Here is a 15932-nt window from a genome sequence, read left to right as displayed (position 1 = left end):
AACTGAAAATACGAAATTAAATGACCAATAATTTATCTATCTAAATGTTTTCTTTAGGCTTTTAAATGAATTCTAATCCTTTGTATAAATGTTACAAATTACAATCCATAAAAGGTCATTGAATGGCATTTTTGCAATGAATAATATTCTCATTTCAGCTAATATGTGAGCAAATAATTAAAAACTATATAGGGATTTTTTTAATGAATGTATTCATTTTGAAAAAATTTAATTGATCCAAAAACATTTTTTTTTCCAAATTCTTCTTTTTTCAAAAGTTAACTGGAGATTATAATATAAATAAATAAAATATAAATAATAAATTTATGTGTCGTTTTTTTTATTCGATCGATCATATATGTATTGGTAAGTGGGAGTTGCAATCACGCCAACTGGTGACTATATTTTGAACTAGCGAAAACGGGTCGGCTGATTAATGTCATATGTAAACTGTATGTAAACAAATCCGTTTCTTAAATTTTATTAATAATAAACATTAAAAAAGGACATTACCCTAAGTTCTATTAATAATAAAAAAAATGTTTTTATCAATGTGCAAAGTATTGGATTATTTGGAGTCTACAACGAGAAGCCGAAATTTTATTGAAGGCGAGCAAGTTGTCAATGCGAATCATTTAATTTATACGGGAATTTTGAGTGAAAATGAAGAGCAGTATGAATTATTATCATATTGTATACAATCATCCAATACTCGGGGAGATCCTCACGAAATAACAACAGTTATTAGTAAAACTGATAAGGTTATTTCCTCAGTGTGCAGCTGTACAGCTGGGAACAGTGGAACATGTAAACATAGTGCTGGTGTTTTGGTGTTTTGCACACGGTAAGTTTAAACAGTGGGATATATTTTCTCAATGTTTCTTGGTATGTAATTTCTACTACCAAGCCAAATTAATTATATTTTGATTATTTTTTTTTAGTAATGATTTGGCTGGCTTCAAAACGGTTTCATCAACAGACAGGAAATGTCTTTGGAGTGCACCTCGCAATGCTTGTTTGGAACAATATAATCCAAAGCCTTTGAGTGAACACGGCTGCTTCAATATAAAGAAAAATCACAAGGAACTAAGTGATGATGTCAAGAAGTCAATCAAGGAAAAACTTTTTTCGAAAAATTTAAAATCAGCTTTGTCAGAGCATGCGTACGAGCGTGAATGATTAATTTATTTATGATTGATTTTTTTTTTAATGAAAATTTTGTTGAAGTAAATTTTCATGAAAACAATTTTATGATTCACTGTTTATATAAACAATTGTTGTTTTTAATTTAATCAATTTTGTATATATTTGCCGATGAATTTAAACTTTTTTACTATTTCGATGGAATAATTTAATCAATTCTAATCATGACTTGTATGTAACATTTACTTCATGAAAACAATTTTATGATTCACTGTTTATATAAACAATTGTTGTTTTTAATTTAATCAATTTTGTATATATTTGCCGATGAATTTAAACTTTTTTACTATTTCGATGGAATAATTTAATCAATTCTAATCATGACTTGTATGTAACATTTACTTCATCAAAATTTATGACTCTCTAATCATGTTGTGTTTAATTTTTATTTTCACACGTTTTTGAATGTATTTATCACAGAACTGGAAGGCATGCTCCACTGCAACAACCTACTATTGAAACTGTACCTCCTGAGAACTTACAACTTATCCAACGTTTGATTTCACACTCATTCTCGTCATCAATCCTACTCAATCTTTCTGAAAAACCCTTCCGACCACTGAGAGAATGTTGCCAGAAACTTTTAGAGCAATTAATTGGGAATCCTTATAATATTTGTTTAGAAACTCAAAAATTTTATAGTGTTTGGCAGAAAGAACGTCAATTTCGAATAACTGGCTCGCGATGTTACGAGTTATACACTTATCGAAAAAATTTAAAACCCAATTGGAAAAATAAGTCTATGAAATATTTCTATCCGACAAATATTAGCACTCCAGCAATGAAACATGGTCTAAAATTTGAACCTGTTGCTCGAGAAACATATCAAGAATTAAATCCATCTACCAATGTATTTCAATGCGGACTAATAATTTCTAGAGACAATCCGTGGTTAGGATATTCTCCTGACGGTATTATTTTCGATAAGGATAAACCAATTAAATTGTTAGAGATTAAATGTCCATATGAGGGTAAATCTTTACCTGTAAATGAAGTTATTTCTAAACTCAATTTCATTCAAACAAATCCAATAGATGAAAGTATTTTGAGTTTAAAAAAAAATCATAAGTATTATGGCCAAATTCAGTTCGGAATGGGTATTTTAAATATTCAAAAAACTGATTTTATTATATTTTCTTCGTTTGATAAAAGTATGAAAGTTTTAACAGTAGATTTTGATAAACAATTCGTAAACGATTTATTCACATCTTTAAAATTAATATATTTCAATGAAATGTTACACTATGCATGCACAGATGAACATAAACAAAATTAAATGTTGATTATTTGTGAATAACCGTTCTTTAAAAATATTTTTAAATTTAAATAAATACCTGCAACATATTCAATTGTGTTTTCATTTATTATTAACATTCTAGGTGAATTACATAGTTTTAATGTAATATTACGAATAATAGATTTAATTTATAATAAAGTTATTCCTTTTCAGACAAAAATTTATCATCTTTCAAAATCGGAGAGCTTAAATTGACAACTGTACCAATTATTGTTAAAATTTCTTTGCCTTTCTTCACTAAACCAATTGGCATTCGCGAACCTAAAACTTTAAAGACTTTGAGTCGTTGATTAGAACGTTCCACGTGTACACGAGCTCTCGCTATTTTAGCGTTCAATCGTGATTCTTCTGTGGTAAATTGAAGCTGCTCTTTCTTAAATGGAGGCCTTATAAGCTTAATATCTTTTTCCTTGCATAATTTATCAACTCGAAACCCTTTATCAACCATTATTGCTTCACCTTTTTCTAGATAATTTAATATTTTGGATTGTTCAAATATCGCATCATCTGAAACTCTTCCTCCGTACATTTCACTAATAAATGATATTATTCCTCCAGGAGTTACTCCAGTCATAAATTTTATTGTGTAAGTACTTTTGTACCGAGAATAACTTGCTTGTTGACAGCATAGATTTTTTGGTCTTTGGATAAATATTTCAGTGCAATCTAGAACGATTCTCACATTTCTAAAATCATCAAAACATACTGGGAGATTCTTAGAAATTTCATCTTTATCCGGAAAAGGAATGCCTTCTTTCAAACAAACATAAAGCATATCGATTATCTTAAGGACTACTCTTCGACACTGTGATAAAGATGAATACTTAAACAAAACTGCCAAGATTGCATATGATAAATTATGCTTCAATTTTATGAATGTCATTATTATTTTACTTCGAAGGTTCATCGTTTCAAATCTATATTTAGGAAAGCCATCCTTTACCACGTCAATAATAGTTTTTAAGATATCAAAATTAATAATACCAGTTAGTGTGTTGAGCTCTTTTTCAGTTTTTAAAATATCACAAAAATCTGTGATTAAATCCCCGCTTTTAATCTGAACACCAATATCAACCAGGCGTTTTGTAGCCAAAATTTGGTCATTTTCTGTAAGCAGAGGTGTATCTTGAACTAAACTGATGGAACTACTTTCTCCTTGGTCATCCGGTTCCTCTGTCAAATTATTAGTATCTAAGTTATTAGTATCTAACACATCCTGATCTTGACAACTAAGCTGACTAGCTGGCAATACTTCATTCCTACTCTTATCTCTTCGTAATCTTCTTGTCTCTCTGTCAGTATTTTTGTTGGTGATTAATCTTGGTGTCTTGTCTGTAGAAGGTAAATTACATGAAGGAACTGCATTTTGTTTTAATCTTCGTTTGCCTTTGGAGCTTAAATCTACATAAGAAAGTAATGCCCTTAGTTAATATTGCAAATAAAAAAGTTATTAAGATAATTAAAAAACAAATATAATATAATATAATCACCTGGTGAAAAATAATCGGACTGTTTAAAATGCAAAGAACAAACTTGCATGTTATCGGTAACATTTTTACCAATTTTTAACACAATTTGCCACATTTTTCGGCAGTCTACTTTTTCTTCTTCACCGAACGTATTTATAATTTTTATGAAATTGTTTTTTTTAGGAAAAAGATGAAATCTGACATCTGAATCCCTACAAGCTTTACTCTTACATCCATACACACTGCAAAAAGCTTTACTTTTTGTTTCCCTCGGAGAAAAACGTACACCCGAATCATCAACAACACTTTCCATTTTAATTTTAGTTTGTTTCTTAGCTAACAATAAAAAAAACTCAATAATTGTAAATTAAAGTTTACATTATCAATATGTTGAGCAATATCCATATGACAGCTGACCCGTTTTCGCTAGTTTAAATTTTGAACACCAGGCGACAGTACTTGTACTTACCACTTACCAATACAAATTATACAATAATATGATTGATTATAAATGTCGGTAAATAAATTCAGCAATGTAATTATGTAAAAATGATGATTTGAATGAATCATTCTTCTAAAATTGAAAAATTATTAATTTTTAACAATTTAAAATATGACATGTGATAACCAATCAATTATCTATCCGTATGTTTTCTTCAGACTTTTCAATAAGTTCTAATCCATTGTATAGATGTTCCAAATTACAATTCATAAAGGTCATTGAATGGCATTTTCCCAATGAATAATATTCTTATTTCAATTATTATGTGAGCAGATGATTGAAAACTATATAGGATTCGTTCAATCATTACATTTATTTTTGAAAAATTTAATTTAACTAGAAATTTTTTTTCAAATTCTTCTTTTTTTAAAAATTAGTTCAAACTTATATTATATATGAATGAAATATGAATATCAAATTAATTCATCATTTCTTTCATTCTATCAATTATATATATATAAAAATTATACATTATTATAATTGAGTATAAATGTTGGCATATGAATTAAATAATTTAATCATGTGACGAATAATAATTTGAATGAATAATTTTCCTCAAATAAGGGAATGATTGATTGCTGAAAGTTGAAAATATAAAATTGAATAACTGATCATTTTTCTATGTGTATGTTTTCTTTGAACTTTTCAATAAGTTCTTATTCATTGTATAAATGATCCAAATTATAATCCACAAAGGTCATTCAATAGCGTTTTTTTAATGAACAGTATTTTTCCTCTAATTAATATGTGAGCAAATATTAGAGAAATATATAAAATTTTTTTATATATTTCAATAAAATTTATTTTTCAAAGGTTCAATAAACGTGAAAATACTTATTTTCTCCTAGATTCTTCTTTGTTTGAAAGTGAATTAAAAATTATATTATTTATGTATAAAATATGGATAATAAATTCATTTATCATTTTTTTTATTCAAATAATGATATATGTGTAAATAAATTATACAATAATGTAATTGAATGAAAATGAAGGCACAAAAATTGAATAATGAATTGATATGAATGATAATCAATTTGAATAAATCATTTTCCTCGAATTAAAGAATGATTACTTATTAAAAATTAAAAATATTAAATTAAATAACTGATCATATATCTATCTGTATGTTTTCGTTAAACTTTTGGGTAAGTTCTAATCCATTGTATAGATGTTCCAAATTACACTCTATGAAGGTCATTGAATGGCACATTTTCAATGAATCATTTTTTTTTCTTAATTAATATGTGAGCAAATAATCAAAAACTATATTGGATTTTACTAATGAATGTATTCATTTTAAAAAAATTTAATTTATACGAAAATATTGTTTTTTTCAAATTCTTCTTTTTTCGAAAGTTAATTCAGAATTATAATATAAATAAATAAAATATGAATAATAAATTTTTGCATCGTTTTTTTTATTCGATCAATTATATATATACACAAATTATACAATAATATGATTGATTATGAATGTCGGCAAATAAATTGAATAATTTAATGACATAAAAATGATTATTTGAATGACTAATTCAAAAATTAAAGATATGACATGTAATAACCAATCAATTATCTATCCGTAAGTTTTCTTTAGACTTTTCAACAAGTTCTAATCCATTGTAGGTATGTCTCAAATGACAATCCCCAAAGGACATTGAATGGCATTTTTCGAATGCATAATATTTTTATTTCAATTTATATGTGAGCGAATGATTAGGAAGTACGAAAAATCTTTTTAATACTTATATTTATTTTTAAAAAATGTAATTAATGTGAAAATCCTTTTTTTTTCCTAAATTTTCCTTTCTTCAAAAGTAAATTGAAAATCATGATGTATATGAATAAAATATGGATGATAGATTCATTCGACATTTTTTTTATCTAAACAATCATATAAATATGTATATATATGTATATATATGTATATATATATGGATACATATATATACACAAATTATACAATAATGTAATTAAATATGAATGGAGGCAATTAAATCAAATAATTTATCGATAATAATGATAATCAATTTGAGTAAATTATTTTTCTCAAATTGAAGAATAATTACTTTTTCAAGATCACGAATATGAAATTAAATAACTAATCATTCATCTATCTGTATGTTTTCTTTAAACTTTTCAATAAGTTATGATCTATTGTATAAATTTTCCAAATTACATGCAACAAAGTACATTAGATGTCATCTTTGATTGAATGATATTTTCATTATAATTAATATGTGAGCGATTAATTGAAAAGTAAATAGAATTTTTTTGTTAATTATCTTTTTTTTTAAAAAATCCAATTCGTTTAAAAATTTGTTTTTTTTTAAATTCTCTTTTGTTCAAATCTCCCGCCCTGTTTCGCACCGGCTGATCAATTATCAGCTCAGCAGAACGATTGACTCAGCGCCTGGCTAAGAGGAGCGGGGTCGCCGCTGCCACGGGCCGGTGTGCGCTCTCGCTCTCACCTATCTAGTCTCTCTCACTCTAGTTCATAGCATCTCGCAGTGTTTACATGGAGCAATTATTACAAATAATATGTATAATAATATATATATATATATATATCGAACGTAAAATAATATATCTAGTTGTTTCTTTACGACTCAGTTTAAGTTAAGCCTACCCGCCAGATCCCAGTATTCTACAATCTATCAAAATTTCTACAAAGCGGTCCTTCGAGCCGGATCCTGGCTGGCTTAACCTATTCACGTTGTAACTTCAACAATTAAATAATTCAGTGAATCAAAAACAGTGAATTTGTGCGCATACCGACGCCGACGCATTGCGGAGTACCTCGTATAGGTACTGCGTTAGTGGAAAGGGTGTTTGGGACCCATAGTCCGAAAATCACCCTGCGCGTGCGCGCATCCACTCTATTAAAATATTTCACGCCTCTCTACGCATCCTCTAGGCCGCTTCAAGGCCTACGTACACCTTTATGCCTCTCTACGCAGCATCTAGGCCGCTTCAAGGCCTACACGCCTCTACGCATCATCTCTTGGGCTGATTCAGGGCCCACGTACAGCATCATCCACGCAACCGCTTCATCATCTAAAGAATCAACGTAAATTGTCCTTTCATTCCTTTCACACTCTCTTCACGTTGCTAAACCGCAGCCCTTTCTCGCATTGATTTTCTTTCGATAGCTTTCAGACATATTCCAAAGATGTCGTGCAACAGGTATCTTACGGCCTAAGAGATTCTCCTCAAGTACGTGAGAGACCTTGTGCAGGAGGTCGACGATGGAGTCATCTCCGTGTGCAACGTATTCGACGCCGAAGCTAAGCTCGAGGCTCTCGAACAGAACTGGAGTCAAATTCGAGAGACCTACGACAAGGTACTCGGCAGCAAGGATCTCAACGCCGAATTGCCGTACTTCAAAGAGTACGTCTTCACCACCACGACTGCGCTATACGCCAAGGTGAAAGGCGCCCTCAAAGCTCGAATCAACGAGCTTGAGCCTCGCCGGCTCCACAACTCAACGCTAAACGTATCGGCTACAGAGCCCACAGCGGTTCGTCCGCAGCTACCGGTCATCAAACCGCCACACTTCCACGGCGACATCCTTCAATGGACTTCCTTTAAGACAAAGTTCACCTCCGTAATGACCAAAGCGGGCGCGGACAATGTGGAGAAAATGCACTTCCTCCTCCAGAGCGTCCACGGCCCAGCAGCGACTCTCATCGAGAACGTCGACATCACCGACGGCTCATTTGAGACCGCATGGAACGCTCTACTCGCTCGCTATGAGAACAAACGTGTTCTCATCACCTCTCAGCTCAACAAGTTCTTCGGCATGCCCAAGATGACCTCCAGATCTGCCAAGGAAGTCAACAGCATCCTGAACACTACCACCGAGGTGTTGAGCTCACTAAAAACTCTTGGATCGCCAACAGATCAATGGGATCAACTAGTGGTGCATTTCATCTCACAGCGTCTCGATTCCAAGACACGTGAGGACTGGGAATTGGCGCTTGGAGCGTCGACCAACTACCCAGCCTTCGAACGCTTGAAGAACTTTCTCCAGGGGCGCGCCAGAGCGCTCGAGTCCATGGAAGGACGGACTCCAGTCACTCCAAGAGACTCCAAACCTGAGAAGAAGAAGGTTACTGTTTACAAAACGTCGCCTGTAAACGTTCGCACGGCGAGCGTTAACACACGGGCTCCTGCAATGCTGTCCAATACTCAATCTACCGCAAAGCCCTCTCCTGGCAACACGTCGAGACCTCAGAGTCCATGTTCCTGCTGCGCAGAGAGCCACTTGATCGCGAACTGTCCAAAGCTCCACGACATGGCGCCGGAGGAACGTTACAAAATGGCGACAGTCCAAGAGACTCTGCCTCAACTGCCTGGGAACACATCAGGTTGAGAACTGCCGCAGCCAACGTCGCTGCCGCCAGTGTAACGCGTCACATCACACGCTCCTCCACGCGGCCCTTCAAGCAGATGACGAACGAGGATACAGCAGCTCAAGCAGCGGTTCGCAAAACTCGATGACGTCACAGCCGAGTACCAATCTCTCGGCATGACTAACCGACTCTTCAACTTCCACGCAGCGGCTCATTCACACATTTTCCGTCGCTGCGTCACTCGTCTTAACGCAACAAACACGCGCATCGCGCCAACCAGCAACTGCGCCACGAACTACGGTGCTACTCGCTACGGCGCGTGCTCTTCTCATCACTCCAACACGCATCACGCATCCAGTACGATTGCTCATCGATCCTGGACCAGAGCTTACGCTCATCTCTCATCAATTAACCCGCACGCTCAACTTACACGCAAACAACGTCCACGTACCCATCATCGGAGTGGGCAGCGTGCCTTCCGGACACACCCGGGGCGCTGTCAACTTTACGCTACGCTCAATTCACAGCAACGAAGCCGCCGAGCTTCAAGCTCATGTTCTGCCGAAGCTCACGGTAGAACTGCCCACACGCAACATCGAGACCCAGGCATGACCCCATATCACGGGCTTGGAGCTCGCTGATCCCGGTCATCTCTCACCCGGCAAGATCAACATACTCATTGGCGCCGACTCCTACGGCTCGATCTTAAAACCCGGAGTAAGATCCGGCACGGCTGAACAGCCAATCGCCATCCACACGATATTTGGGTGGGCGATACTTGGACCTATAAACGATCCATCTCACGCTACGCACGCCCATCAAGGGCACCTCATCACTAACGAACATCTCCACAATCTAATCTCTAGGTTCTGGGAACTTGAACAAGCTCCACCTTCACAGGCTGAGACTCTAACCTCTGACGAGGTAACCTGTGAAGCCCACTTCCTCTCTACGAATTCACGCGACAGCCAAGGTCGCTACAGCGTGCGCCTGCCATTCAAGGTGGACCCCACGACGCTCGGGAACTCCAAGGGCATCGCACAAAAATCGCTCGAGCGCCTCCTCAAGCGCCTAGCCAATCAACCAGAGCTCTGCAAGCTCTACAAGGATTTCCTCGCCGAGTACGAGGGAATGGGACACATGATTGAGGTTGAGGACCACGATCCGTCTCCCCAGGGCTATTATCTACCTCACCACGGCGTTCTCAGGAACGGCAAGATCCGAGTCGTCTTCAACGGGTCGTGCAAGACGACCTCAGGTCACTCACTCAACGACATACTCCATACAGGAGCCAAAACGCAGAATGACATCTTCGACGTACTACTATACGTCAGAAAATACCGTCTCTTATTCATCACCGACATCGTAAAAATGTTTCGGCAGATTCGCGTACATCCCGAGGACCGGAAGTTTCAACGCATACTATGGGTCGAGGCTGACGATCAACTCAAGACATACGAGCTGGCTACTGTCACGTATGGCGAGACGCCAGCTCCATTCCTCTCCGGCCGCGCCGTCCAACAACTCGTCTTTGACGAGGGTGAACAGTTCCCGCTCACTATCGAACCCTTGAGAGAGGGAAGCTACGTGGACGACATCAGTGGCGGCGCAGACGATCTTCATACCCTCAACGCAATCGCTACACAGGTCGAAGGCCTGTGCCTCAAAGGATGCTTTCCATTATCAAAGTGGAAATCGAATCATCCCGACTTCATCAAAACCAAATCCGAGTCTCCGTCCAGCACCGAGTCTCACGAGTTCCACGAATCCACCACCAAGATTCTAGGACTCGCCTGGCAATGCGCACCTGACGTCCTCAGGTTCACTGGCCACACGCAACCCGGAGCAGCGATCACCAAACGCACTATCCTCTCCGAAACAGCTCAACTCTTCGATCCACTAGGACTGATTTCTCCAGTCATCGTCCGAGCCAAGATCTTGATGCAAGATCTATGGTCACTCCAAGTCGGATGGGACGACAAACTCATGCCTCAGATGATTCACCGCTGGACGACGTTCAGGGCGGAACTGTCTGAACTCTCGAGCCTAGCAATCCCTCGCTGGCTCCACACTACTTCTGACACTACGATGACCGAGCTGCATGGCTTCTCCGACGCATCACAGTCAGCCATGGCGGCAGTGGTCTACATCAAGGTCAAACACCCGCATCAGGCAGCTGAAGTAACTCTGGTGTGCTCCAAAACACGAGTCGCGCCACTCCAGCGCCTCACGATCCCCAGACTCGAATTATCTGCCGCCCTACTGATTGTAAAACTCGTCACGCGCGTTCAGGAGGTACTCAAGCTCTCAGAGGCCCCTGTCACGCTATGGACTGACTCAGCGGTATCTCTAGCATGGATCAACAGCGACCCAGTGCGATGGAAGGAGTTCGTCAGGAACCGAGTCCAAGAGATGCACCGCACAGCTCCAAACGCAACCTGGAAATTTATTCCCGGTAAACAGAATCCAGCTGACTGCGCCTTACGAGGCGTAACGCCACCTCAACTCATCACACACAAGCTCTGGTGGTCTGGACCAGACTGGCTAGCTAGAAGTCCGCGACAATGGCCCTCCTTCGCCTCTACGGACGCCAACGCCGCCACCTCGGAACTCAGCCCCAGTGCTGTACACACCGCATCCACCACGCCAAACTTACCATTTGCGAGATTGCTCAGATACAGCTCTCTCACGAAAGTTCTACGCAGAACTGCGACTGTCTTTCGAGCAGTCGCCAGGCTCAGGAGAGTGCCGGACTCCAACCTCAGGACATCGCCGCTCACTCCAGCCGACTTGCAAACCGCTCTCATGTTTTGGATACAAGCATTCCAGCAAGCTTACTTCGCCGGCGAAATAACTGCCATCTCTCAAGGCAAGCCGCTCGCTAAGTCACATCCTTTCACCAGACTTACTGCGCGCCTGGACCCGACCGGCCTACTGCGCGTAGGCGGACGGCTGCAAAACTCACAACTGGATGAGGACGCCAAGCATCCACCAATCTTGCCCAGATTATGCCACTTATCAGCACTCATCATCTCAGACGCCCACGCCCGCACGCTGCACGGCGACACCCAACTGACGCTTAACTACATCAGGAAGCGTTGTTGGATACTCGGCGGTCGTGCTCCAATCAAGGCATTCATCCATCGCTGCGTCACGTGCACCCGGATACGCGACGCACGCGTACAGCAACTCATGGGCCAGCTACCTGCAAAACGTGTGACACCATCTTTGGTGTTTGAACACACGGGCGTCGACTACGCTGGGCCCATCTCACTCAAATTCTACCAAGGACGCGGCACTCGCACCTACAAAGCCTGCCCACACGGCACGAAATATGTCAGAAATATTTCCGAAATGTTACAACATTTCAGATTCATTACATAATTTCGGGAATATTTCTGAAATGTTTCTGAAATATGTCAATTGCAATATAACATTCCCAATATTTCGGAAACCTCACAGAAATATTTCAAATGCAATACAACATCACTGGTACCTTTGAAACGTTTCAGAAATATTTCAAATGCAATATAACATTTTCGATATTATAAATATATTTCAGAAATATTTCAAATGCAATATAACATTCTCGATGTTATAAATACATTTCAGAAATATTCCAAGCGCAATATAACATCACCGGTGCTTTCGAAACGTTTCAGAAATATTTCAAATGCAATATAACATCATTGGTACCTTCGAAACGTTTCAGAAATATTTCAAATGCAATATAACATTTTTGATATTATAAATATATTTCAGAAATATTTCATCACCCAAACTTTCGAAACGTTTCAGTAATATTTCCGTTTATGTGTATACATAAGTAGTTTTCATAAAATTTGTCATTTTTCAAATTTTCCATAATGGACATGTGCATAAAGTTTTTCAATATTTATACCTTTCATAAAGTTATGGATCTTTAATAATTATGCATACTGAGCTGCGTCCAGTCAAAAAGACCGAAGTGAAGACTTTTTGACGGAATACGAATTGGGCGTCATAATTCTCATTTGTCTTGTTGAATCTACCAATTTTCTCGAACAATATCTCTTAAGGGACAACACCACTGTGACGGCTTCAAAAAATCGATTTTTTGAAAACCATCTAGAAAAATCTAGAATACATTTAAGAATAGAATGCCGTTGGTCCCAGGTCGAAAAAATAATTATTTTGGGAGATATAGGAGATATGGGAGATGCCAAAGGGACTCGTGAGAATGGGTCCGAAAGTGTGGTCCACACCGAATGCGTGTTTACTTTAAAACCAGTATAACATTGACCAGATACTTCCAAATTCCAATGTTTAGAATATTCAAGTATTGGAGGTGGTGGTTTCGAACGCCTTAAACGGATACATAAATATTCGTTATTTACGTCTGAACTATATAAGAATAAACAAGCAGTGTTTATATTTTGACTAAACAATTAATCAACAATTAACATTCCTTTTTGATTCCTGGGTCACCGGTTTACACTAATTGTAATATTATAATATTCATTCACATTCTTAGTCTACGTATATGTTTATTAAAATTACCGTCGTACTTATATTAATTCAAATTAACGCGCCTTATTTATTCGCGTTTTATCCGCGAGGAAGTGCTGAAAAACCCTAAAAATATGGCATCACGTCGCATACTCGAGCGCACGTGCTCGAGCGTCGCGCGCCAATTTTTCGCGCATCACCGTCGCGCAGCGTCGTGCACTCTTCCATCCTTCATTCTCGAGCTTTCTTGTTCTTTCGCACCGCGTTTCACAGGTCGTTAGATACCACGGATCTCTTGAGAAAATTACAGAAACCCACGTGGCAAGAAAAGTGGATATTTGGTAAGTAAATGTTTAATTTCCAATAAATGTGTACAGAATTAGACCAAAAAATATCCTTAGCTACTTGGCATAATTACATATTTACGTGCATATTTGCTATGTACGCGGTTCTGCAGTTTGCTTGCTAAATCGGCTATCCTTGGCGACCACGTGTTGAATGGTATGCAATTGAAATACCGGCTTATGTGTGAACAGAAAGTACTATACTGCTTATAATTTTTTGTCAAGCTGTGAATTAAATAAAATAATTACGATCGTTGACTTCCCAACTATAAAACATCTATAATATTAAATCTTTTTATAGTTTACTCAACAAGGTTATTTCCTAACCGCAGTTGACCTCTCACGAGTGAGTAGTCGTTTGCTTTTCCATAGAATTGAAAAAATCATGCTACGTATTTGAAGGATAACTTTTTGTCAGAATAACTTTTTCTTTGAAGAATCATTGTGATCTGGATGAACTAAGAGTGTTTGACCAAATATTTAGAAAAAGTCAGAAATAGTGGAAATTGTGTGTGGAAATTTCTGGTTTTTTTTTCTCATATTTTTTGAGTAACAGATCTTCGTTTATCCAAATCAGAATGATTCACCCAAGAAAAATTCGTCCTGATAATTATCCTTCAAATAGTGCATAATGATTTTCCCCCTTGATGGAAAATCACACGATACGGCATAATTGCCTTATGCAGTATTAAATTATGCATATTCCGATATTCGTATAGTGTCGCGATTTATTGATAAAGGCTGATTTTAATTTATACTAAATTGTTGATCAATTGAACCTTAAAGATACGCCGAAAGTTATCAAACTTCGGTTTACTTTTTACTAGTTAATTACTGATTGAGGCCTGTTTATTCAAAACTGTACGTTTTTAACATTTTAACTATAATTATTATAGGATATTATTATGCATTATAATTATTTTTCACGCTATACATATAGACGGGCCCTAATGAAACACTTAGTGTATCTCGCTGGCCCAAATAGAACAAGGCTTTTTCACAAAAAGCTGTATAAGGCATGTACAGAGCTTTGTATATACGTCCTATGTCAGCTTCAGTTTTATGCACATTCCTATCATTGTTGATTATAAAATAGCAGAATATACTCTCACAAAACATTCTGCTTATACGTTATTTCAATCTGGCGTACACCACCTTGAGCCTCGTGTAATCTAGCTTTAGTTAGAAAGATATCAGAATAGCGTGGAGACCGCCGATCAGTAATTACATGTTATTTGCTTTGAATCACACTCATGTATTTACAACTAAATCTTGAAACATCTGTAATAATTGCAGGAAAAGGTTGAGCAGCTGACAGTCAACTGTGTATTCAAAATATACAACATACGTTTTAGGTAAGACTATTATTAACCAATCATTTAGTTTATGTTTGATCAAATGATTGGGTAACCAGCTACCATTCGATTAGCAATCACACTAATCTAATATCAATAGTGGCATAACGTCCATATTTTCAGTGTATATTTCATGTTAAACAACTCAACTTTGTAGTCAACTGTATAGTAGACCCTGACAAACATTAGTTCTCAGACTGTTTTCAGAATAAACTTTTATTTTCCTGCACATCAAATGAGAAATTATTGACTGACCTTTTGTTATTCAAAGTTTTATGTTCGCAACATTGAATATTATACTTTATTATACTTGTATTATTTATGATATTTGATTTCAGAAATTGACACGTAAAAGAAAAAGTAACGACTGCTATTCAGATAGACATAAACGTCGACTCGTTGAACAACAAACTAAATTAAGTATTATTGGAATGAAGCACGTTGAGCACGTATAGTACGAAATGTAAAGTCGTGAACCGAACGCTTTTTTTAAAATATACATGAAAATAAGTATAGTTTTTTCTCGATTTAAACTTATTATTATAATATTATAATAATTGAATTATTTTCAAATCAATAATGCATATGAAAATATAGGTTATAATAATTAAGCTGATACAGGGCAGTCTTTTGCTATACACCATATTTACTAGTATAGTAGTAACTATACGTAGTAACATTTACTACGTGTATTAAGTAACATTTCTCCGTAAATATTGTGTAGAGCAAAAGACTGCCCTATATCAGCTTAAATATTATAGCCTATATTTTCATATGCATTATTGTTTCCAAAATAATATAAACATAATAATATAATAATAAGTTTATATTGAGAAAAAGACTATACTTACTTTCATGTATATTTCAAAAGAAGCCTTCGATTCACGACTTAATATGAACATGAGTCTGTACGATTTTATAA

At 36.6% G+C, this 15932-nt stretch overlaps 3 protein-coding genes and 1 long non-coding RNA gene across 5 annotated transcripts; 3 read left to right on the top strand and 1 right to left on the bottom strand.

Annotated features, from left to right (window-relative positions):
• Positions 1-363: 363 nt before the first annotated feature.
• On the top strand, positions 364-1370 carry LOC124306957 (uncharacterized). Of its 2 annotated transcripts, XM_046768173.1 has the most exons (3): positions 364-452; positions 562-844; positions 942-1370. In XM_046768173.1, the coding sequence occupies exons 1-3, from the start codon at positions 437-439 to the stop codon at positions 1177-1179; spliced, it is 537 nt and encodes a 178-aa protein (XP_046624129.1). In that variant the 5' UTR covers positions 364-436; the 3' UTR covers positions 1180-1370. The 2 variants fall into 2 exon arrangements, with proteins under 2 accessions (XP_046624129.1, XP_046624128.1); XM_046768172.1 differs by having other exon boundaries at positions 372-844.
• Positions 1371-2639: 1269 nt separating this feature from the next.
• LOC124307304 (uncharacterized) lies at positions 2640-4412 on the bottom strand. The gene is made up of 2 exons (XM_046768830.1): positions 4228-4412; positions 2640-3901 (listed from the first exon to the last, which is right to left on the bottom strand). The coding sequence occupies exons 1-2, from the start codon at positions 4280-4282 to the stop codon at positions 2640-2642; spliced, it is 1317 nt and encodes a 438-aa protein (XP_046624786.1). The 5' UTR covers positions 4283-4412.
• Positions 4413-4480: 68 nt separating this feature from the next.
• LOC124307302 (uncharacterized) lies at positions 4481-12207 on the top strand. The gene is made up of 4 exons (XM_046768829.1): positions 4481-4486; positions 7707-8838; positions 9104-9396; positions 9490-12207. The coding sequence occupies exons 1-4, from the start codon at positions 4481-4483 to the stop codon at positions 12205-12207; spliced, it is 4149 nt and encodes a 1382-aa protein (XP_046624785.1).
• A 1235-nt stretch (positions 12208-13442) lies between these two features.
• On the top strand, positions 13443-15666 carry LOC124306958 (uncharacterized). The gene is made up of 3 exons (XR_006908727.1): positions 13443-13652; positions 14952-15010; positions 15349-15666. It is a non-coding gene; the product is annotated as an uncharacterized LOC124306958 (long non-coding RNA).
• Positions 15667-15932: the final 266 nt, after the last annotated feature.

The sequence above is a fragment of the Neodiprion virginianus genome, chromosome 6 (genome assembly GCF_021901495.1).
Source record: "Neodiprion virginianus isolate iyNeoVirg1 chromosome 6, iyNeoVirg1.1, whole genome shotgun sequence".
NCBI lineage: Eukaryota > Metazoa > Arthropoda > Insecta > Hymenoptera > Diprionidae > Neodiprion > Neodiprion virginianus.
The sequence above is the reverse complement of the archived record's forward strand: the minus strand, read 5'-3'. Positions and strand labels throughout refer to the sequence as shown.

Bases quoted from the DNA above. Each gene is read 5' to 3' on its own strand.
- LOC124306957 (XM_046768172.1), top strand. From the start codon at position 540: ATGTTTTTATCAATGTGCAAAGTATTGGATTATTTGGAGTCTACAACG. The intron at 845-941 runs GTAAGTTTAAAC...ATTTTTTTTTAG, and splicing joins GTTTTGGTGTTTTGCACACG to TAATGATTTGGCTGGCTTCA.
- LOC124307304 (XM_046768830.1), bottom strand. From the start codon at position 4,282: ATGGAAAGTGTTGTTGATGATTCGGGTGTACGTTTTTCTCCGAGGGAA. The intron at 3,902-4,227 runs GTAAAGCTTTTT...TTTCTTATGTAG, and splicing joins TTCTCCGAGGGAAACAAAAA to ATTTAAGCTCCAAAGGCAAA.
- LOC124307302 (XM_046768829.1), top strand. The intron at 8,839-9,103 runs GTTGAGAACTGC...CGCGCCAACCAG, and splicing joins ACTGCCTGGGAACACATCAG to CAACTGCGCCACGAACTACG. The intron at 9,397-9,489 runs GTAGAACTGCCC...TCACCCGGCAAG, and splicing joins ATGTTCTGCCGAAGCTCACG to ATCAACATACTCATTGGCGC.